The sequence below is a fragment of the Dermacentor silvarum genome, chromosome 1, assembly GCF_013339745.2.
Source record: "Dermacentor silvarum isolate Dsil-2018 chromosome 1, BIME_Dsil_1.4, whole genome shotgun sequence".
Classification (NCBI taxonomy): Eukaryota; Metazoa; Arthropoda; class Arachnida; order Ixodida; family Ixodidae; genus Dermacentor; species Dermacentor silvarum.
The window spans coordinates 351549057-351573824 of record NC_051154.1 but is presented as its reverse complement, the minus strand read 5'-3'; the positions used below and the strand labels follow the sequence as shown (position 1 = coordinate 351573824).

The 24768-nt window shown below is 45.7% G+C and overlaps 2 protein-coding genes across 2 annotated transcripts; one reads left to right on the top strand and one right to left on the bottom strand.

Annotated features, from left to right (window-relative positions):
- The first annotated feature begins 10603 nt into the window (after positions 1–10603).
- Positions 10604–11893, top strand: LOC125943391 (uncharacterized). Its single transcript, XM_049662681.1, has 2 exons — positions 10604–11044; positions 11475–11893. Exons 1-2 carry the CDS (start codon positions 10706–10708, stop codon positions 11799–11801), a joined length of 666 nt encoding a protein of 221 aa, XP_049518638.1. The 5' UTR covers positions 10604–10705; the 3' UTR covers positions 11802–11893.
- Positions 11894–13939: 2046 nt separating this feature from the next.
- On the bottom strand, positions 13940–24112 carry LOC119437417 (uncharacterized). The gene is made up of 4 exons (XM_037704448.2): positions 23983–24112; positions 15667–15776; positions 15133–15305; positions 13940–14669 (listed from the first exon to the last, which is right to left on the bottom strand). The coding sequence occupies exons 2-4, from the start codon at positions 15750–15752 to the stop codon at positions 14341–14343; spliced, it is 588 nt and encodes a 195-aa protein (XP_037560376.1). The 5' UTR covers positions 15753–15776; positions 23983–24112; the 3' UTR covers positions 13940–14340.
- Between the last annotated feature and the right edge of the window lie 656 nt (positions 24113–24768).

Sequence of the window (24768 nt, the reverse complement as noted above, 5' to 3'; positions counted from 1 at the left end):
TTAACCTTAAAATTTGGGACAGATACTATACCGCGAAACACGAACCAATAGCAACAGAATTTCTAAAAATGAATGAAAAGCAAATAGCAGAGATCGCAAAAAGACATAGAGAAGAAAATAGAGGCATTTCCTACAACAGTCCGGGAATATAAGGAACTGGTAGACGTTATGCAGCAGGAGGTAAGACAGACACGGCACAAAAAAAAAAAAAAAAAAAAAAAAAAAAAAATTCGATTCGAAAGGGCAAACCACATCAGTGGTGGAACAAGGAAATAAAGCACGCTATATAGAACGTAAGGAATCATCGAGAAACCAAAAAGAAGTAATTACACGAAGTAGAGGTGCTCCGGAGCACCTGGCGAGTGAGTTCGTGCAAGAGAAAATTAAATGCACGAGTGAACGTTGGGCGCATAACATTCGCAAAAGAGACAAAGGCGCACCAAAACGATTCTGGACCAATGTAAGAGCACTCGGCGGTCCAAGTAAAAAAAAAATTCGCAAACGACTATAAGCGGATGTAACGCTAACATCTTCGAAGGAGACGATGCGCTGCGGTTTATCAGAGACGTTATTAGGGATAACTTCAGCACGAAAGAAAGCGTAGTTCAGACTCAAACAGAACCAGCAACAACAGAGAAGCCTGAGAGATAAAAATTTAGCGTAGAAACTTTTTAATAGAAATAAGCACACGAACATGTCCCTAATAACACAGCCGCAGGACCCAATCAAATCCCAATACAGCTAATCAAAAACCTCGGTCCAAAGAGCAAAGCACTGCTGACTAATGCCATAAAGCAAGTGATTAGAACAAAGAAAATTCCGGTTGTATGACGTGAAAGCAACAAGAACCTCGTCTACAAGGCAGAGGTAATAAGGATGAGACGAGCTCGTACAGGCCAGTTGCGATAATGTCGGGGATATACAGGGTGTTTCATTTTAGCTGCACCAAATTTTAAAAAATTGACGGTGGCAGATAGCACAATTATAATCCTTCATCTAACCTACTCGATGAAGCGGCCATCCCGTGAGAAATCAAAACGCCTAATTGAATAATTAACACAATTATTATAATTACTTTTTAATTAAATTTTACCGCACATCTTTCAATCTACGAATTATAGCCGCTGAGTTCGCAAGGCGTATCCACTTGGAACGAATTCGCAGGACTGAACCAGTTTAGATATATGAATTTTCAAAAGTGTCCGATGAAATACATGGGCGTTCCAGTTAACTTTTTGAGGAAAACGCCGTTTTATGCATTAAAGCACAATGTTAACTGGAACGCCCATGCATTTCGTCGGACAGTGAAAATTACAATCTCGAAACTGGTTCAGCCCTAAGAATTCGTTCCAAGTGGATATGTCTTGCGAACTCAGCGGCTATAATTCATAGATTGAAAGATTTGCCGTAAAATAATTAATGCCAAAGGTAATTCGCGTAATTATGTTAATTATTCAATTAGGCGTTTTGATTTCTCGTGGAAGTAATGACTGCCTGATCGATTAGTTTAAATCAAGGATTATAATTGTGATATCTACCACAGTCATTTTTTTTTAATTTGGTGCAGTAAAATGAAACACCCTGTATACGGCATCAGTACAAGCGTGACGTGTTTCTTGTTGCCAGTTTTTATCGCCGAGTGTTCCCTCTTGTTGAATTTCTTTCTCTATGGTACTACACAATTCGCGTCGCGCAGACAACCTGGGGCCTATTCTGTAACGGTACGCTTTGGAACCCGTTCGCTTTGGCTGTTACGTCAGCATTACTTCACACGGAGAAAGAGTGGAACGGGGCCATGCGAGGGGCACCAATCAACGAGCGGTGGTTTGGCAGAAGATCACGTCATCATTTTTGTTTGTACTTTGGAGACAATATAGTTATTGAAGAATGTTGCTAGTTTCATTAAAAATAATTGGTTTGTATAGAACACTTGCACATTTAATTTCCAGCAATAAATGTGACCTTGCGACGCAGACAGCCAGTGGTGTTTTAATTTTATTTTAGTTCTCTTTTTTTAGCTTCTAGGTGGTGTACCATACGCTAAGTAATCAAGAGGGTTCTCGGGGTGGATTTTGTTTCGCCAGGGCTGACTTCATAGGGCCGGCGATTGCGATGAGAGTTCCGTCCAGAATCTTGCCGCGGTCAAGAAAGCTTTCCTTGAGTGCAGCTTTCTCCTGCACCTTGCAGGCAAATCGCAACCACACTCTTTATTTTCCGTCAACCGTGTTGGCCCTGGCGAAGGCGGTAATGATGCGACCGACTGACGGTTGCGACAACGCCATCGCGTCTTCATCCCAGACGCACGTCCTGTCGCGTCTTCATTCCACTGTCAACGCCACTAAATCTTGTGGTCCGAGACATTCTAGTTCGTCGCAAATCCATCGCACAGTGTCTTCGGAGAGAGCCTAAAATGTCTTCAGAACTCTTCTTCGCTCATGTCGAACGCGTCACACCGATGCCTCTCATCTCGTCGTGGTCTTTCGCCAACGCTAGCCAGCAACACACCAAAGGAGCAGCCATTGGCGCCTCTGTCTCGTCGCGCCGGCCAGCGCGAGACTAGCAGAGGGCCACGGTTGCCTTAGCAACCATCTAGCCTCATGCACGCGACCGCGCGCGACCCTCGAGCCTGCGGACGTGTGCTCCGAGCGAACCACTTTTCCGCGGTTCCGCTCTTAGCAGACGACGGGATTGTTTTCCAGATGATTGACAACTTCTGTGACGACAACAGAATTTGCAGTAACGCCCACCAGGGATGACGAGAACGAAGCGCCGGCCAATGGCGTTTGTGAGAGTGAACCGGTTCCAGAAGCGCACCGCGTTACAGAATACGGCCCCAGGGGCGGAATCTTATAACGATAACGGTTCCAAATGCGAACCGGTTCACTTCGCCGGTTACGTCACTCCCAAGCCGGAGGTGGAAGACGGGGAGGACGCGACCAATAAGCGAGAGGGTGCCGCCTCTGAAGTGTACGTCATCATATGATGAGTTAATCGAGGAATTGCGGGATGTTTCTTCTTGCTCAAGAAATATGAACTATTATTTAAATATTGTCCGGAAAGTTTTCAAGTATCGTCGCGTGTTGACATATTCCTTTATTGTACATTACGCAATATAATATTACCATTTGTTTAACTGTTCGTCACCAGGTGATAACACACGCGTTACAAATTGTAACCACTCGAATCAAAGGAAATAGCCACATCACCATCAGTTGTGCGGAAATTTTGAAAGTTGTTTCTTTATGACACCAAAACTCCTTATCTGTCAGCTCTGAAAACGCGTCTAGCACCTCCAGTCGTTGATGGGTCCGGGAAAGCAACCCGAGTAACAAATGAGGGGTGCCGCCATGTTTTCATTTGTGTGTAGTCGTACCTTAGAGATAATCAATGCGCGCGCGCGCACCGCCCGCGAGTCTTCGAGGCGGCACGGCCCGCGCCCGCGGCCGAGGTCGCAAGCAAACAGCCAAGCCACAGCAACGGAACTCACAGCGTACTACCTCTTCGCCGGTTCCACTCATGGCCGACGACGGGTTCGCTTTCAAAATTATTGACAGATGCGTGACGTGTTGAAAATTTGCGGTACCACCCCGCTGTCTCTGACGGCCGCTGACGCAACCACAATTCTGATCAATCACGTGAGGGCAAGCGAACGGTTCGCATTCGGAACCGTTATAAGATTCCGCTCCAGATTACACAAGGTTCGGTGACAACAGGCAGTGGATAGAACCATCGATAACATTCGAGAAACTTCCGATACATGCAGGCGCGTCCTGCGCTGCGCGATAACGTTTAACATTTGTTAGTCGGTGAAAAGCGGTCCTCGGAAAAAGATAAACAAGTACACCTGTCAAAATTGCTACGGACCAGTATTTACGATGAGGAAGAGGCGAGCAGTGTGAAGACGACGACGACGACGACAACGATTTGAGGCTAGCGCGGGCTGTTGCCTCTTGACCAAGTGCGGCGTATTTGGTTATAAATAAATAAACTTGTATATAGCTTCTCGTCTGCGTCTTTCTAAGTAACATATTTGGTGGAGGTGGACGCTCCCTGTTCCTCGTCACGCAGCTTCGCAGTGGACGGGACGTTGAGCCTTCCGTCCTGGCTCCCCACGACGACAGGTCGACTGTACCGGCTCCGACTCCTGCTGCCACTTCGACGACCTACGTCGCTCTCTCAGCCCCCCGTGATCCTGGAGTATTCTGGGGAAAAGATGGGGAAGACGTCGAGGACTGTATCAGCCTGTATGAACGCGTCACCACCAATAACCGGTGAGACCCTACTATCATACTCGCCAACGTAGCCTTTTACCTCGGTGGCACACCTCGAGTTTGGTTTCGGATACGCGAAGATGAGCTCACGAGTTGGAATGCGCTCCGGGACTTCTTCGGCAACCCTTACGGTCACCAACTTGCAGCGAAGAAGGCGTTATCTAGCCGTGTGCTGACGTCAACAGAACCCTACGTCCCGTACATTCAAAACGTCTTGGCTCTATGCCGCAAAGTTGATGCACACATGATCGCGCAAGACAAGGTTCTCCCCATTCTCCAAGGCATTGCCGATGAACTTGCTCGTTTTCAACAGCGTGGCGACGGTGGACGCAGTTATAAAAGAGTGCCGCCACCTAGAACTCGCAAACAGCCGACGTATCGACCAACAGTTTGCCCGTCTACCAAACACCCCGGTGCCATCTTCCTGTACTGACGCTCCTCGTCCCAACAACACTGGCGATGTTACCAGGATCGTCCGGCGAGAGATTGAGGCGGCCTATCCGGCTGGCTTCGACTCCAGCTTCTCCAACGCACCCGCAGTCACGGTTTCTCTGATCCCGGCAGTTGTCCGCCAGGAGTTCGCAAACATGGGTCGTCACACCATCTGCTCGGTGGTGTGACGCCACCACGTTTCCGCAACCCATCTGAATGGCGCACTGCTGACAAGCCCATTTGTTTTCACTGCCGTCGAATCGGGCATATTTCTCGCCGCTGTTGCAGTAGCTCAAGTTCCCCTACCCGGACCACTTATACTGACAACTCCCGCCCAAGCGGCCCTTCTCGTCCCTATACCGCACGGTCCGACAATGCCGCCACTGAATCTCCCGCACCGAACCGCCCCTCTTCACGGTCGCCTTCGTCCCAACGCCGATAATCTCGCTCGCCCGAGCCTCGTCGCTCATATTCGCCGACTTCCTACCGACTCTCCCAGCCGGAAAACTAGACGATGCAGCGCCTCGAGGTGACGCTGCATTGCTCTTTACGCCGCGAAATCCTCTAATGACGCTGCCCACTCATATGAACCTTCTTGACGTGCAAGTGGACGGTGTTCCTATGTCTGCTCTTATAGACACTGGGGCGCATTTATCGGTAATTAGCGCTGACCTTCATACCCGTATGAAAAAAAAAAAAAGACACCCGCCACGGCACTTTTTGACCGTGTCGCCGACGGCGGAACAGCCCCGCGTAATTGGTATGTGTGCCACCCGCGTCTCCTTCGCCGACCGCTCCACTATCATTCTATTCACAGTCATCGCCCAATGTCCCTCTCTCCGCAGAACTCTCTGCCTTGACCTGCCTCTTCTGGATCCCGCTGAACCACACCCCAGTCGCCTCTGTTCCGTCGACTTCGTTCGCTTGCCACCTTCGGTACTGACTTACGTTGACTTTGTGTCATCCCCACCAGTGCCCCACTGTCCCTACATCGCTGCTCCCATGCAAGACGTCCTCCTTACACACGGTATCACAGTACCTAACACAGTTTTATCTATTACGGTGAATTGCGTCTGCCTGCCAGTCTTCAATTTTGGTTTGACGACACAAGTGCTGCCACGCGGGATGTATCTGGCCCAGCTTTGCTCATTCGAGGATCCCTCAATAGCATCTATTGAAGCAGATGACAATTCAGCCGATCCTCCTATAACATCGCAGTCGGCAACTTGTACCATCGCCGATTTACAGAAAATGATTGCGCCCGCCATGCCGTCCGAGCACGCTCGTGAGCTCTACTGCGATCTGCTTTCATACCACGATATTTTTTATTCAACGATCGTCCTTTGGTCCAAACTACAGCTGTTCAACATCGCACAAATACCGGCGATGCCCCTCCTATTCATCGCCGCACGTATCGAGTGTCGCCGGCTGAGCGTCAAGTTATTCACGCAAAAGTTCGCAAAATGCTTGCCAAGAACATTTTTGAACCGTCGTGTAGTCCATGGGCGTCACCTGTTGTAATGGATAAAAAGAAAGATGGTTCATGGCGAGTTTGCGTGGATTATCCGCAGCGGCCTCTGCATAGGCACGTTATCTCAGTTGCGTTACGGCTGTGTAATGGGTAGGCCGCGTATTGTGCGGACCGAGGAAGAGCAGCAGCATGCCCACGAAGAACGACGGCGTGCGCAGACGCGGGAATGGGCGAGAAGGAGGCGGGAGGCTGCTAACGCCTCCCGCCGCCTTCGAGCCCATTCCCGCTCAAGCATCGTTACAGAACCCATGGCCGTCTACCATAGCGACCAGCGACCGCAAAGCTATAGTCACCGTAGTGACAAAATAATAAAGACGGCAGAAAATGACGATTCATGTGATATGGGTCTTTATTTAAATCAATATAGTTTATCACCATAGGTATATACAACTCCGCTGGTCATCCACCTTCACAGAGTGGAATGGCACTGAGTTTTTAAGCGAAGCTTTATAAGCTCACAAGTGTCGGCGGCGGCGGCGGCGGCGGCGGCGGTGGTGGTGGTGGTGGTGTCACGCTGAAAAGGGGGCCGATCCTGGCGATAGCGCAGAAAGGGTTCAAGCTCAATGGCACATACCAGGTACAAAAAAGAGAGAGAGAAATAGACTTTTCTCATTCAGTGACATTACCCAATTCTAGAGAGAGTAAAGGTGTATATATCCCCCTCCTAACCCAAAAGTAAACGGGTCTGAGGCGGTTGACTGAAGGCGACTTCAAAGCAGAACTTACACGAACCCGGTACATCTTAACCGCATGTTTCCTGATTTATACCCTGAGGCCAAATGTAGTTATGTAATGATAGAGGAGCCACCCTAGAGCACATACTCTGGGGTTGTGAAATAGTTCAGAGGAGAATTGCAGTCCCCCGGATGAACTAAGGGCGCGGTGGAGAACCGCACTGACTATCTCTGATCTTCAGGACCAACTTTGGGCCATCCAGCAAGCCCGGGAAGCTACCGAGAGACAGGGTCTCTGCTGCCCCCGGCGCGGCCTAGACCCCGGCCATCAATTTGCAGGATATTTATTAAAGTTGTCTCACTCACTCAGATAGAGAGAGAGAGAGAGAGAGAGAGAAAGGAAGGAAGAGAGAGAGAGAAAGGAAGAAAGAGAGAGAGAACGAAATAAAGAGAGAAAGAAAGAACGTAGATATAGAGGGATAAAGAAAGACAGAAAGAGAGAGAGAAAGAAAGAGAGAAATGAAGAGAGGAGGAGAGAAAAAGAGAAAGGAAGAAAGAGAGAGAAAGAGAGGGGAAGAGATAAATAAAGAGAGAGAGAGAAAAAAAGGGAGAAAGAGAAAGAAAGAAAATCACCACGAAGGTCAGAGGTACACACGACAAGCTTTGCTTACCCCCATTTTCTCGACAGGGGAAGGGCTGGTGATTTTTTTAGAAGCCTTCACTTGGACAGGAAACTTTCAAGAGCATTGAGAAATTTTTACAGCACATAGTTAAAGCATGCGTTCATAGTTGATGCAGTTGAAATATCCGACGATTACGATACTGTATAACGCGAAATTTTACCGCAGCTGTATACGTGTTTTCATTTCGCGATATATTTAGGCAAATAATTTGAGACCGAAATCAGAGCACCGCCTGGCAGAGGGCCAGTGCCGCGAGCGCCTTCACAGAGGGAGGGGCAACATGACGGCATCGGAGCCAGCTGTGGCAGAAGACGACGACGAATGCGTCAGCAGTGGCACGAGCGCGTTCGTGCGGTTACGCCTCGGGACGCCCACGCTCAACCCAGGAACGAGCGCCAAAGAGCTACGCCCTAATAATTTTCTAGCTATGAAGGCATGTACCATATGACAATAGCCTTCATAAGCAAGAAAATTTTCTTAATGCTAGTGGGAAAGGCAGAGGCAACAGCGTGAACGTGGTCTTAACCAGACATTTTTGCATACTGCAGTTGCTGCTTTCCGCCATCGGTGGCTGCGACAACAGCACATTCGCGGAGACAAGGACGCACCCCCTTCAAGATAGCGGCCATGGGATTCACCAGAACTACCGCCTGCCAGATTGTCGCTACAGCTTGCAGGAATCATGGCATGATTACTGGTATCTGCGCTCCAGAACATCACATGACCTTCAGGACTTTCAGCATAAAAGGCCTCATCTGAACCATTTTGACTTCAGTGGGAAAGGCAGCGGCAACAGCGTGAAAATGCTCTTAACCAGGCATTTTATATTATATGGACACTTCAACCGGATTTCTGCCGTCGGCGTCGCCGTGAGGTTCCGTATAGATAAAATTGTCGCCGCGTGCCGTATGCCCGAGCGGAAGCGTGCGGGGGACGCGCGCTATCACGGAGAGCGAACGCACGGCGGAAAGCAAACGCGACCGTCGCGCGAAAGGCCGTGGGGGTATGGAAGGGAGGGAGGCGGGGCGACGCTTCGCTCCGGCACCAAAGGCCTATCTTGCAACCGGGCACAAGGGGATCTTGCCACTCAATCTCCCACGTGAAAACAAGAAAGCGGGAAGGCAGCGCGGGAGGGAGCGGGGGGGGGGGTGGCAGCTCTGCCAACAACCGCGTTCGTACTTTGCCCAGCTGTGTCGCTCGCCCGCACCGTCTCTTATCTCCACACGGATCTGACCTTTGTATGCGCTGTGCATTCGCTGCTCAGTTTCCGTTGAAGCGATAGACCGCACGTACCTTCGCCCGCTGCGGCGGATGCGCTTGCTGCCAGCGTTTTGACAGTCGTCTGCAGTCATTCAGTGTGATCTACTCATGTTTGCTTGTGCGCGCTGACACCACGCTTGTTAATTCAGTTAGTAATAGTCGGGCCACATTTTCCAACGCACGCTACACATGCAATCCTGCCCGGATCGGCAGTGCAGCGCTACGGGTGTGTCCCTTCGCACGCGCTGCCCACGGGAAGCGCTTCTCATCAACACCACCGTTTCACACGCGCCTTGTCGTGGTCATCGAGTCTCTCTTCATGTCGGTCTACTTACGCCGCAGCACACCTGCTTACTTAATAAGCTCATGTTTACTACAATTCATATTGCTACCAAAGCCGCTCACCTTACTTCGTATGACATTGCTGGGTTGCTATCGCATTCATTGCTTCGCCCTTAGGGCGAAACTGTGACATTTTTTGCATACTGCGGGTAAGGCTTCAGGTTCCTTGCTTTAGAAGCGGTGATCACTTTTTGCTGCTGCTGCCTTTCCCCCAAAGGATGTGCAATGTAATTCTGCAATTGAAGGCATTCCTCGCCAAATTGTTGTTGCTGTCGGGCGACATTGAACAAAACCCCGGTTCTGGTCCTGAAACTGCTACTATCCTTTTAAGTCTGCAAGAGTGTCAGACAACAATTCTTAACAGACTAAGTGACATCGTGGAAAGACAAACTAAAACCTAATAGGTGACTTCAGGACAAGGATGGAATCACTAGAGTCAAGGATAGCTGCGCTTGAAAGTAAAGAACATAAAACCGTTATAACAAAAAGCGGAATGCAAATATATTCTGTAAAAGTCGATATGACGGTAAAAAAATAGATCACCTGGAAAATAACAGTAGAAGGTTGAACTTAATTTTTCACGGCTTTGAAGACAAAGAACCTCGTGAAAATTGGGAAACTGCTGAAAAACTTGTTAGGAAACTTTGTCAGGACAAGCTGGAGATTCAGAAGGCCCATAAGATTGGAAAATATAGTCCTATTTATTTATTCAAAATACCCCCAAAGAGGCGCACAGGCACAGGTCGTAGATTATACATCATATTAAAAACAAGAGAATATAACAAAAGTAATACTACAGTAAAACATAGGTAATATACAAAATAAGTCAATTATTTCAGAGAAAACTTTAGTACATATTAGGAGAACATTAAGGCAACTGCAATGAAAAGCAAAACAGTAACAAACATCGAAAACACTGTAAAAGTCCCAAAATAATAATAAGATTAGTTGACAAATCGTGAGCGAATTCAATCTTGAAACTTAGTCATGTCAGGTTCCGTGGCAATGTCTGATGGTAAGGCGTTCCACTCAGTTATTGTGCGCGGTAAGAACGAACATGCATAATGGGATGACTGGCAGTTAATGCGTTTGACTTTGTATGCATGGCCACGACGTGGAAAGATAACTGGTGGTGACTGAAAGAAATCATCATGAAGTGATGGATGGTGATAAAGCTTATGAAAAAGTGATAGGCGAGAAATTTTACGGCGAAGTGCTAAGGTGTCCAACTCCGCTTTATTCTTTAACGAGGTGATGCTGGTGTAACGTGAATAATCTGAAAAAATGAATCGCGCAGCACAGTTTTGCAAGGCTTCGATGTTACTGATGATATAGGGTGTATGTACTTCACGTCATCCGCATGGAGCGCTACCGTCGTCCGCGGTTGCCCCCATATTGGCGGTCGCCGTCCCTGGGCCGCCAAGGGCTATGCGCTGGCAGTAGCGCAACGGACGAGTCAGCGGAAGGTTGCATTTCAGTATTTATAGTGAATTGCTGTGTTCGGTGACTATAATGCACTTAAGTGCATACGCACGCGGTTTAGATAAACCTGAGCGATTGCGCTACGACGAAAAAGTGCACTTGTGCGGCGGCGTCGACCCACTCCAGCTTAAAGACGCTGAACATCAGCGCGATGTCGGGCTGCTGCCTCGCGTGGATTTCGCCGACATAAAGAACTATCTTGTGCACGGAACAAGTTTTGTGTCGCGCGAGCAACTGAAAGCATACAAATCCATGGAAGGCCATAATAATTTGACGAGCGGCTGGGTGCAGCAGCCGTGCGTCAAAGCCCTCCCAGACGGCATGGTCGTTGTTGTCGGAAAGATGGGCAAGCGTCCGTCATTTATTTTTGTTCGCGTTTTTTTTCTTTTTTTTTTTGGTGAAATAGCTGCGTGAATTGTGTGCGCATCCCATAACCACGGTAATTGGATGTCGCGGTCGGAGAGTGATTAAATGCAGCAGTTGCCAGCGGTTGCTTTCAAATGTTTTTTTAGACCTCCACAACCGCTGTGTGCCGTGCATGTGTTTTAATGCTGGTTAGAGACGCGTAGCTTTCGAAAGAAACAAGTATAATGTATTTGTAACTTCCTTCCTTTTTAATCACCGTCAGCATATACGCACTCCCGTAAATGTCATTCATTGACGTCGTACAAATTAGCGTTAACGTTGTTTTATCGTGAAAAGTAGTAAGTGCTCTATCTCGATCTGCAGCCACCACAATTTTCGAACTGAATTCAAATTTTTAGACCTCGACACTTAAGCTGTCTCTTTGTACTCGCAGGTTCGCCATTCACAGTCATTTAATGAAAAGCCGCTCGCACCGTGTCTTCTCATAAAAGAAGACGGCGAGGTCCAGGCTGCGCGCTGCACCTGCAAAGCAGGCCTTGGAGAGGCGTGCTCCCACATAGCGGCAGTCCTCTTCTACATTGAAGCTGTCGTCAAAAAGAGAGACAGCCAGGTGTGCACTGAAAAAACAAATGCATGGCTACCACCTTCTGTGCGATTTCTTGAAGGAAAGGAGGCGTGCAAAGTTAGTTTTGCATCATCAGCTATGAAGAGACGGATGGGCGGCGAAGAGCCACTGCGTAAGAGACAGAAAAGATATTGAGAAGCCCACAAATGAGGAATGGACCTCGTTCCTATCCGCATGCCACGCGAGCCAGAGCCGACCAGCCCTGCTTTCACTTGAAGGAAACTTTGCTGGAGACTGTGTCCATACCCACCTGGTTTCCCAGTGCGGTTCTCAGCAACAAGACGAGGTGCCATCTACATGGGACAGCATAGAAGCCTACTGCTGTCGACTCGCAGGAGCCCTCTCAATTGAGAAGGTAAACCACAGTGTAGAATAGCCATTAATAGATATTTTTTACTTGCAGTCTTGGAAAGTCCACATTAAGCTCTTCATTATAAAAATGCCTAGGTGTTCAAAAAGGAATATCTAATTCAGTTACAAGTAGTGTTGCCATAAATCATAACACTATTGATCAGGATCATCAAAAAGAGAAACTGCTGTTTGAATACAACTCTCATGTCTTTGTCTCATATACCAGTAGCTTTATAAGCAAGCACCATAGAGACATCATTATGTTCACAAAGCTGAGAAACTGTACCATTGGGATGTACTTCTAGGTTGCCTAAGAAATTGAGAAGGAGACGAGGCAACAGGCAAAGTCTACCAAATGGTTTGCTTTTACAGCCGGCCGCATCATTGCGTCAAATGCAAAGGCGGTCTGCCGGACCTCCAAGACTTCAACATCGAGGTCATTGATCAAGAAGGTCTGTTAAAGCAACCCAGTTCTGGTTTGCACCGACAGCATGGGGACAGCAGCACGAGGAAAAAGCAAGGGAGGCCTATGTGTCTGTTTCCAAGAGCATTTAGATGAACTTTCAGTGTTCTGTCTTGGGGCTCCGCATTTCTGTAAAGCACCCATTCTTGCTGCTACTCCCGATTGCACTATTAGTTGCACCTGCTGTGGTGAGGGCGTAGTAGAGATAAAGTGTCCATACAATGGGAGAGATGAAAATGTACGAAAACTTGCTGCATCAAAATCATCCTGCATTACCATAGTAGATGGCACAATAATGCTGAAAAAGGAGCATGCTTACTACTACCAAGTACAAATGCAGATGTTTGTCTGTGAGGTCAAATACTGCGACTTGGTGTTGTGGACAACAAAGGATTTTATTGTAGTCAGGGTATAAAAAGACGAACAACTGCGCAATAGAATCTTGGATTGCTGCCAACTTTAATTTAAGGTGGTGCTTCTACCTGAGCTTTATCCATTGGACTGAAGCTCCTGATGTAGAAGCGCAAGGTCCAGCTCAGAGTTCCGACACTAGTGCTTCCGAGGAAGTATACTGTATCTGTAGGGGACCCGAATCAGGCAGAATGATTATGTTCGACAGTGAGAGATGCAAGAATGTTTGGTTTCTCTACAAGTGTGTGAACCTGACACATGCATAAAAGGCAAAAAAGTGGTACTGCCCTAGCTTCTTGCAACAGAACAAAAAGGCCTAACACATTATAAACCGACAGAAAACATTTTTTTTACAAAATGACCTTAATTGAGCACTGAACATTACTGATTTACTCATGTTTTAACTGTATTGTATGCGTTTTCTTTCGTTAAAGTCCGATAAACCAAAATTTACCAATTACTGCCTCGGAAAAGTCTGTTGAATTACTAAAAGGTGATCAGTTACTTCTATTACTTTCCTTCGTTTTATGTGCCAGGCATTTCCTTGCTTACTCCTACTTGCACCAGAGTAGTAGTTTTTGAAGTGATATTGCCTAAAATCTGACAGCCCACACTTAAAAAAATTCCATCGTCTGCTTTGTTTGAACGTCCAACTTTGCACACAAGTTCGTGGAAGGATGACGTAGGAGCACCTTATCCAAAGTGGACAGTAGAAGCATTGAGGTTGCAGAGTGCTGCACAAACAAACACAACCTTGTCAAGCACAGTGGGGCAGTTTTCATTTTCTGCAGCTAGAAACTTCACAGGCAACGTATACTTCAGTACACGATACTTGTTGCGCACCAGACCAATAACCCTTTCCACATGTATTCTTACATTTGCAAGTCTACGTGTCTTTTCCATCTCTTGTGCAGTGAGTTGTGGCTTGCCTTTCGTAAATGCGAGGATTTCTAGTTTGGCACAGTGGAGACCAACCGCATATCTTACAGTGAAGCCCCTGTCGGCCAGTACAAAGTCACCAGGCAGAAGGTTGTTAAGCACACCACACTCTTCAGCAATCACCTTATCGCTAGTGCGTCCACACCATCCTCGTGAAATAAAGGTGACCACACCTTGCGGAGCGATACCTATAAAAAATTTCATTTTATTGTGCTTATACGTAGACCATGTCTGTGACCGCGGCAGCATGGATGTTGACCGCTCGATAAACACTTCAAAGCAGTGAATAATTACAGCTACTTGTGTACCAAATGATTTTTTGAATGCCATTCGCATTGTAGATCTCAAAGAGTGGCGATCCGGCCATTTCACGGCCAGGAAAAGGCGAACAAAAGCTGTATCCAACCACTTTTTCACAATTCTTGATATTGTTGACTGTGACACATGAAATCTGCAAAGAAATAAATGAGTTGTTAGTCACCGTAACAAACGGAAACCAGAAAATCTTTGTCACCTGTAGGCTAGATCTTGAAGAGGTAGGTTGAGACGCAGGCGCATCAGGAAAATCAGCATCTCCTGGAACTGCGTCAGACAGTTTCGGCTATTGTGCGACACACTTCCCTTCAGCAGCTCGAAAAGCACGTACGAAATTGGGAAGCTTGGCAGGCCTGTATAAAACTGGAGCATGTCCTCCTTCTGCCTTAACACATCTTCAGTCAGCAAATGTGTGCCGAATGCGTCCTTAGCGTCAACAAGTTTCGAAAGATGTTTGTTCTCCTCTTCCATCAGAGCAATGTCAGCCATTGTCAAGTCGGTGTTTTGCGAGAATTCTGCCACGTCTGAAAAAATGCAAACAGCAAATGTAATTATCCGTTTTCGTGCATTTTTAAATGTTATAGCACTACAGCACTGGTATTCACTCGAAATGCATCGAATAAAAGTGTTGATGCTGCTTGGTTGAAGCTATTTTCTTTGAGTAACATTAACCCATTTTACACCATTGAGTATGCAACTGCCGAAGTGATGCAGCACAAAAGTAGCACAAACTTGTTATCTCAATAAATATGTATCTTTACTGAATGAGTGGCATACTTCAAAATAAAGATGCTTGAGGTGGCCCAAGTAGGACAGGGGCACTCGGGAAAATGTGGAAAAATAATCCACAGTGTACCCTTGCTCTGCTTTTGCTAACTCCAGCATTGCTACAAAGAATCAGCTTTTCACCACAATGTGCACGACTGTTGTGACCATCTGAAGCTTGTTTATTACATGCTTCACTGCTGTTTTTAAGAAAGCAAATACCTGAACGAGCACAGAATTTGATGGGAGGCTTCTCATGCTGAATATTCTGTTCTTCAGAAGGTGTGCCGCCGATCGTGGGTTGTTCAGCGTCATCATCTGTGTCAGATGTGGCCATTTGGATGTCTGTGAGAGGATTTGATGCCCTCATCGAACAGTTCAGCTTTCTCCTGTACCTATCAACAAATTTTTGCGTCAGTAAGATGTACTCTAGAAAATGCAAGTTTCTTGACTTTCACGAATTGCCAACATGTAGTTAAAGACATCTAGTTCCTCGTGTGAAAATAACTGCCAATTTTGGCATGAGGGAATTGGATGCCCTCGTAGTATTGATGAGCTTTCACATGCACATATCAAGTTTACGCATCAGTAAGATGTGTGCTAAAATCCAAAAGTTAACCGAGCTTCAAGGAGATCTGGTTTCCGATCGATGCGAAAATACTGCCAGTTTAGCTGGTTTTCTAATTGAGGTAAGTAGTAATCGGTTAATGAATCGCATTGCAACATAAATCGCGACATAAATAAAAAATAACACACCGAGCCACTGATTTCTCACTGCTTTCCTTCTTCCCGTGCCTGAGGTGCAAGGACGGCGCCCAGTCTGGATCCACTTCGGCCATCATGTAAGCGGGGCGACCTGCGTGTATCTGACGGATGCCAAAACAATTGTGTTACTAAGCCGAAGTTGCACGTACAAGCAGTCGTTCAATTGAGCTCGGAATTAGAGTACTCACCAGAAACGAAATGTTTCCCGCAGACTCTGTAATGAGTCGCGGCGTGGTCTATGTCTCGACGGTTAATGCGGCGAAACCACTCCGCCCTCCTCCGTGCTGTCACGTCTGCCGTCTTTGGGCACTGACCCTTCAGCACTTTCGGTATCGAAAAGAAGCCGAACGAGGCAACATTCTGGTCACCAGACTTCTTTTTGGTATGGCTGTTGCAGCTGAACACCGCGCAGTTCACCATTATGCCGCTGCTACATTGGCGTATAATCGCGGCTCTCCGTGCATGCAGATACACCAATTCAAGTACTTTCTGCGCAATAACACGCACTCATGGCTCCGCGCACAAAACACTGCTGTGTGCGAACTCCCCACGACGGTTTGGACGATAGCGATCTCCAATACTTCCGCGACGCACGGACTCGCGCAGACGAACCGACGACCGTAAGCATGGCGCGGCCCGGTGACGCTGTAGCCGCCTCGCGGATCAAGGTTCAGTGCATACCCCCTATAAGTTTGTTAGGGATCCCAAATGGCAGACGCGTATTCTAGTTTAGGATGAATTAATGTTGGGTACGCTAGTTTTTTAACATGCATTGGGGCTTCCTTTAAGTTATGTTTAAAAACTCTGAGAGTATGGTTTGAAGAGGCAAGGAGTAAGATTAATATGATTATTCCATGATAAGTTTGACTGAAGATTGATGCCAAGGTACTTGTAAGTTGTGGCGAGTTCCACAGCGTTGTTATCCAGGGAGTAGGTGGTTGGAATTCGTGGCCTATTGGTGAAAGACAAGAGTTTAGTTTTGGAAATATTTAATGGCATTAACCAATTAGAACACCATGCACTTATTGCCTCCAGGTCAGTTTATACTAAGTGATTATCAGTGTTACTTGTTACACATAAATAAAGTACACAATCATCTGCAAATAGTCTGATTTTGGATAACACGCAACTGGGTAAATCATTAATATAGATTAGAAAGAGTAAAGGTCCAAGTACGCTGCCTTGTGGAACGCCAGACGTAACATCAGCCAAAGATGAGTTAGAATTGTTAACTGATGTAAACTTGAATTCTAGATGAGAGAAAATCGGTGATTCATGGAATTATAGTAGGGTGAATGTTAAGATGTGAAAGTTTAAGTGGAACTATGGTGTGGAACACGATTAAATGCCTTATAAAAATCTAAAAATATTGCATCAACTTGAAACCCAGCGTCCATCAGTGTGTGTATGTCGTTAATAAATCTGGCAAGTTGGGCATCGCATGAGTAGCCCTTGCGAAAACTGTGCTGATACTTGCAAATAATGCTATGGTCTTCAAGAAAGTTGATGACTTGAGTGTGTATGATATGTTCGAGTAATTTACAAATAGTACTGGTTCAGGAAATCGGACGATATTTAAGCGGAGAAGCACGACCACCTGATTTCAAAATGTGTATTATTTTAGCAATGCGCCAGTCATTAGGAATACAACCAGTTGATAGTGACTGGGAAAATAGAGCGGTCAACATAGAACAAGTACTATGCGGTGTATTCTTTAAAAATTTATTAGTGAAGCCTAGATGGTCGGCGCTAGATGATGTTTTAAGATTGGTTAGTAGAGCTAAAACACCAGACTCACTGATGACTACCTCGTGCATTGTGATTCCCACTAATGCCTTTAAAGTTGGCAATGAGTTAACCTTTTCATGAGTGAAAATTGTTACAAATGTATCATTAAGGAGTTGAGCGCAATCTGAATCTGGTATAGGAACGCCATGAGAATCAGCAAGACTGATGTCAGAGCGACTTACAGGATTCACAACACGCCAAAAGCGACGAGTATTATTTTTTAGCATGGATGGTAAATAGTGAGAAAAAAAGTTATGGCGAGTAGATTTTAGCAATGCCTTATAAGCCTTTTCGCGCGCTTTGAGTTTGTCATGGGCACTCGCGAGACCAGTCAGTTTTGCCTGCCTGTACAGTCTCTTCTTTTTGTTATTAAGCCACCGAAGCTTGTTGGTAAACCAAGGAGAACTGCTTTTGCAGGAAATGGATAACATAGGAATGAACTTGTCAATGAGAGAACTGAGGTTGGCTTTAAACAGGGCCCAGTTCTGTTCAATGGAGTGTAAATGAAAATGATGCAAAAATTGATCTGAAAATGTTAATTCATTGTTAATTGCGTCGAAATTGGCTTTACCGTAACATGTTATTTTCTTTTTGGTAATTGTTCTTTTGCTCACAGAAAAGTTAATGCATCCAGTTATAACATCGTGGTCTGCGATGCCTTCTTCAATGAGTTATGTCGGAAAATATATCAGGATTGTTAGTTAAAACTACAGTAAAACCTCGATAATTCGAAGGTCGCCGGACCGCGAAAATTCTTCGAATTAAGCGGATTTTCGAATTAACCGCAATGAATAATAAAAAAAGAAAACAAGCAAGAACTTGCCGCAAAAAGAAATCACCTTTATTTTCCGTGTCCGAGAAAAATTACTCAATGTAATCACCGATGCGGGATTACTTGGCGCGCTGGTTCGCCGCCCCTAGTGCCATGCTCTCCAGCTGGCTCAAAAAACGTAGCATACCAATATCACCCGCACTGCACTCAACAAAGTTGCGGACGATGTTCACGGAATCGATAACTGCCACGAAAGCGGGCGTGGTGGTGCTTGACTCCAAAAATTTGGACTTGCTGAATATTCCGGACTTCAAAAATGCACCGTCATGGTTCCCATTGAGTTCATGCATTTTCGCACCCAATTTTTCGGACGAATTGAGACCCGGCCAAAGTTCGATTTTGCGGACTAAATCGCTCTTTCCGAGCCGCCCTACCCAATCTTGGAGGCCGCCATGTTGGATTTTGCACTGGCTTGGATTCCAGTGGGTCGCTGTATAGCCTCCAAGATTGGAACACGCGCTATCAATAGAGAGCTTGCGCAATATTCCAGTCTCGGAGGCCATGCCCGCTCTTCCTTGGCTGACAAAACGCTCCAGAGTACTGCTCTTTTTCTTTTTTTCTTAGTATATGCGCTCAGCACTATCGTTGTAACCATTTATTGTGGGATGTTTTTTTTATTGCGACAGCAATTATATGGACACTTCAAGCGGATTTTCGCCGTCGGCGTCGCCGCCCTGAGGTTCCATACAAAGTCCAAGGGCGATAAAATTATCGCCGCGCGCCCACCGTATGTGCGAGTGACAGCGCGCGGGGGAAGCGCGCTTTCATGGAGAGCGAACACACGGCGGAGCGTAAACGCGACTTCCTCCCTCATGCGAAAGGCCGTGGGGTATGGGGGGGGGGGGGACTTCTACTCTGCTAACAACTGCGTACTTGGCGCCGGAGCGGTTTTTCGCGCGCACCGTATCTTGAAAGCGATCTCCAGACGGCTCTGACCATTTGTATGCGCTGTGCTCTCGCCGCTCAGTTTCCGTTGAAGCGATAGACCGCACAAACCTTCGCTCGCTGCGGCGGCCGCGCTCGTTCGTGCGCGCTGACACCACGCTCGTTATTTCAGTGAGGTTTTTTTCTTCTCATGTTTCGGTTGCTATTTTGAACGTGGCGTGTACACTGAGCAGGTGTCTAGGAGACCCATGTCTCAGTGATCGGCGCTACTTCCTGTACCTTCGCGAGAGCTAAGCGGTGCGAAGCTCGTTTCTTGGATCTCCATGGCGAACTCCGTTGGCGGAGATCGCCAACGCGGTGACGTTCGTGTCGACTGTACACGGAGACGACGTCATTGCTGCGCAAATCCAAGCAAGTCGATCCCCTCCAAGCGTAGTACGAGGCAGGGCATTATTAGAGATTTTTTTAAGCCGCACTAATAACTTTCTTTTCGGCCGAAAGAATTTTCCGGACTATTTTTCAGTCCCCACGAGCTCGGGAAATCGGTTGGCGACTGTACGGAGCGCCCTAACCTAACCACCGCACGTTGCTACTAGCCGGAAACTTCGAATTATCCGAATAGAGCCGCGCGGGCCATTCAAATTATCCGGTAGAATTTGCACTGAGAATGACGGGACCACTCAAATTCTTCGAATTAACCGAGTTCGAATTATCGAGGTTTTACTGTAAGTCTAGAATATTGGCAGAAGTTTCAGTGGATCGTGTTGGCTGACTAATAAGTTGGGTTAATGAAAAGTCAAGACAAGTGCTGAGAAAATAATGTGTGGCTGCGTCCGTGGCCGATACGGACAGTGACGACCAATTGATATTTGGAAAATTGAAATCACCAAATATGATAATTGCCGACCTCGGAAAAAGCACGCACACCTCGCTTAGCACCCGATTATCTCATCGGAAAACGCGCCAGACATGTCGGGTGGACGGTAAAAAACGCCAATGATCACACTAAATGCAGTATTCCCTTCAAGGGAATCCAAGTACTACATTCAAGAAAAAAATCGATAATGATGGGTGCGGCAATAAATTCTTCCTTTATCGCGATGAGCACACCGCCCCCTCTACGCTGTTGTCTATCACATCGAAACAACTTTTAAGTGGATTCACTCGTAAATATGCTGTTATTGTGAATGACGTCGTTAAGCCAAGTCTCGGTAAGTAACACTAAAGATGCCTGGAATGAATCGATGAGGGATGAGAGTGCAATACCATTAGCGCCAACATTTCTAGCGTTGGTATAAAAAGGGAAATTTATTATCAGTGCGACAATGCAATTTTGCGGGTAAGCTGGTAGATGAACCTGAACCTGAGGAAACGAAGGAGGAACATCATTCATCCCTGCACCGGGAAACAAGAACAGCCTGGCCTTCATTGGTGTTCCACTCGTAAACGTCATTGTTCAAATGCAGTTTGTTGAAAACAAGACGTACTCGATCCCCGTCTTTCTTCATAGTTTGCGAGAACTGGAGAAGCTTCCGTCGTATTTCGCGAACTGTTTCCGAGTAATCTCGCGAGATGCTCAAATTGGTGTTTTTCTACTTGTAGCTGCGGCTCAGAACCAGTTCAACTTCCTTCTCCTTGCAATCGACCTACTATCGCAAATTTTGCATTATATAAGGATATTGAACTGGTGGTTCTAAGCAACAGCAATAAACTAAAACGGTCTAATTTTGTAGCCACACGGGACTACTCTCGGCGGGTCAGAGAAATTCGTCAGAAACTCCGGGCTGTTGGTAAGCCAAGAAAACTTAATAATAAAGACAAAGTGTCCCTGGCACATGACAAACTAATTATAAATGGTGAAGCGTTCATGTGAGATGACGACACCCAATCAGTAACTAAACTAAATAAGAAGTGACCCGTCTTAAGCAATACAAAACCAAAAAAGTCGGAGTGCTCCGTCCTCTTAATAAACTGCCAAAGCATTAAGAACAAAATTGATGAGTTCTATGCCCTGCTCCAGATACACAATTCAGACATCGTTTTCGCCACTGAATCTTGGCTGGATGACTCAGTAGGAGACAGTGAAGCATTTCCTTCTGCATATCAAGTTTTTTAGAAAAGACAGAAACTCGAGAGGCGGCGGAGTATTTATTTTAGCTAAAGATTTCTTGCGGTGTGCCACAATTGACGCGGAAATGAATGATCACGAATCACTTTGGTGTAGGCTCACCACTCCTGATAAACGAACGATAGCACTAGGCGCAGTTTACCGCCCATCCAACGCACGACCAAAGCTGTCACATCACTAGATGATATGCTGACTTCGCTTCCTGATAATCACATTGTGTTAACAGGAGACTTTAATTTTCCAAACTTGACCTGGGGCGGCAGTATGCAATCGGGCGGAACACGTTCAGCCTTTCTTGATATGGTCTGCAAATATGGGCTTGAATAATATGTTGTGAACTCTACACGAGGAAATAACACCCTTGACTTATTATTTTGCAATGACCTGAAAGTTGTTCATGACGCCTGTGTTTCATCTGGTGTTAGTGACCATAAAATTGTAACCGCAATGGTTACTCTGCCACAACCATTTCCTGCTACCAACGAAACCCGAAATGTTTATGACTTCTCCAGTGCAAATTATAATGAAATCAGCCTGGGTATGGAAGCGGCGTTTCAGGCTTATACCCAACATTCAGAGAGCGCGGACTACCTCTGGAATTCTTTTTTTAAAGTGTGCTGTCATCACCGATTGAAAAACATGTTCTTTTCAAGCACATAACAGACAAACCAAAAGCAGACAAACCCTGGATGACGTATGAAGTTAAACAAAAGATAAAGCAAAGGTCTCGTGCTTATCACAAATATAAAAGGAATTCTTCCAGAGAACTAGAGCAACGCCTGGAGGAGCTGCATACAGCCTATGCCACAGCTATCGCTACTGCCAAAGATATGTACTTTTCCAGACTAGCTGAACCTGTTAATACTAAAGACACAAAGAAAAAACAGGTACGAGTATTATGCATGAACGAATCCAGATAACTGAAAATGACGCCAAAGGACTGTTTTAATAACTACTTTGAATCAGTTTTTCTAAAAAATAAAAAAACTTGATACTTTTCCCAGCTCTATTTACAGCGTATAAAACGTAATGCCTCCAATTACTGTGACGCTTGAGGGTATCGGGAAGTGTCTCAAATCCATTAATGAATCCACAGCAACTGGTCCAGATGAAATCTCTCCGAGGATACTGAAAGCATTCGCTTTCATTTTATCTCAGTACTTACAAATAATATTTTCCAAAAACACTCGAAAGTGGCAAACTCGCTAAAGATTGGAAAAAAGCCGGTGTAGTACCAGTTTTTAAAAGCGGTTCCAAATCCTCTGTAACTAACTATAGGCCAATCTCACTGTGTTCCATAGGTTGTAAAGTGTTTGAACACATACTCTATAGCAATATAATTAGGCACATAGAAGGAAGCATTTTTTTCTTTCCAAACCAACATGGTTTGCGCAAAGGTGTCTCCTGTACCACTCAGCTGATTGAACTATTTCATGACCTTGCAGATACTGCTGCAAAAAGGATGCGTACCGATGCAGTTTTTTTGAACTTTCGTAAAACGTTTGACTCCGTCTCACATGAACTATTAAAACATAAACTGAGAACTCTTAATTTGGACAATACAGTCACGAATGTAATTGAAGACTACTTGAGCGACAGAATTCAATCTGTAGTGATTGGAGGCATAAATTCTAGTTTTGTTGAGGTCACTTCGGGAGTGCCGCAAGGCTCGGTGCTAGAGCCTCTAGTCTTTTTAATTTATATAAATGATATCGCTTCAAATATTTCCTCACAAATGAGACTGTTCGCAGATGACTGCGTTGTTTATAGAACAATTCGCGATCAATGTGATGTAGATGCCCTCCAGCAGGACCTGAACGGCATAGCTTCCTGGTGTCAAACCTGGTAACTTCGTCTGAATACCAATAAATGCTATCAGGCAACATTTACGAAATCTAAGATCATGAGCGAATCCAATTACAAACTAGACGATAGCATTCTAAGTAAAGCTAATTAAATTAAATATTTAGGTGTCCTACTAACTGCTCATCTGTCCTTTTCAAGCCATATCGATTTGACTGTAAGAAAAGCTGGGAAAATGTTTAACTTATACGCACCCTAAGGACTGCCCCTCAGATTCTTAAAGATACAGCATATAGGCCGCTGGTAAGGACGCAATTAGAATATGCGACCGCAGTGTGGGATCCGCACCAGCAGTACCTGATTGATAAGCTAGACGCAATACAAAACCGCGCAGCCAGATTTATATCAAAGCAGTACTCCAGACATGTCAGCACAACTGAGATAAAGAAACATGTCGGTTTAGAAGCGCTACAAGTAAGACGCCAGAAGCAAAGACTTCAATTTCTACACTCAATATACACCAACTCGACAAGCTTGAACAAATACCTCAAATCAGAACAAATACCTCAGAACCTATCAGAACAAATACCTCAAAATACCCCACTATATTTCAAACAGGATAGACCACAGTTTAAAAATACGTGAAATTACCTGCAAAACGAACTACATGAAATATTCATTTTTCCCCCGTACTATTTCTGACTGGAATAAGCTACCGGTTGAAATTGTGGGTGCTCATCGTGAAGAGTTTTAAAGGTTAATTAATCACTTGTGATTGTAGAGTTTTCAAAAACAGCTATTGATCAATAATTTGTGATGCTACTGCTCTTTCAAACCAGTTACTATAGATTGAATGTATTCTTGTACATACCTATTGCTTACTTTTCTGTTTTACTGGTCTTGATACACGGCTTCCTTGTCCTCCCTCCTTGTGATGTTGTTACTGCTCGTCACTTTATTGTTGCACCCACTCCCCTGCTATAATTCTTCGGCCCTGCAGGGTGCACTGTAAATAAACAAAATAAAACACACTCGTCCCTCTTATATGCCAGCGGACAGTCGGTATCCTGCTCGCTTGTCGCTTCTTCCAGCAAATGACTATGATGCACACTATAGCGTCAAGACACGTCAAAAAATCCCTTTAAAGAAATTACACGTAAAGACATTACAAGCACTTTACACGTAATTGTTAAAGAAATGCTCGCTATATGTGCGATCCGCTCCGCTAAAAGTAACATTACTTGCGGACACACGTTCATCTTGTAACTCACCCACGTTCACTTTACGTCCACTCATCCTATACTAGAATGCACTCGCGTTCTTATACTCGCTCGCACTTCTCTTTGGACTCACATTCACATATGCTTCTCCACGACTACCAACGCTAACAAAACGATACATCGCAGTTTAGCAAAGAAATGAGCCTTCAGCGGCAACCACAGGTTGCTCACTTATGTAAGGGACAATCTTTGTCCATGATTTGCCTGAAATGACAACAGAAAGGCATAACTTAATAAAACGCCCAGGCACCATGTTGCGAAGATTATTGAACGTACCTGAGAAGGTAATAAATTATCCGCTGGGGAGCCGCAATCTGTTGATAGTCTTTATGTATAATCGTAGCCTCTCAATGCCGCGTAGAAAGCGTGGTTTCGAT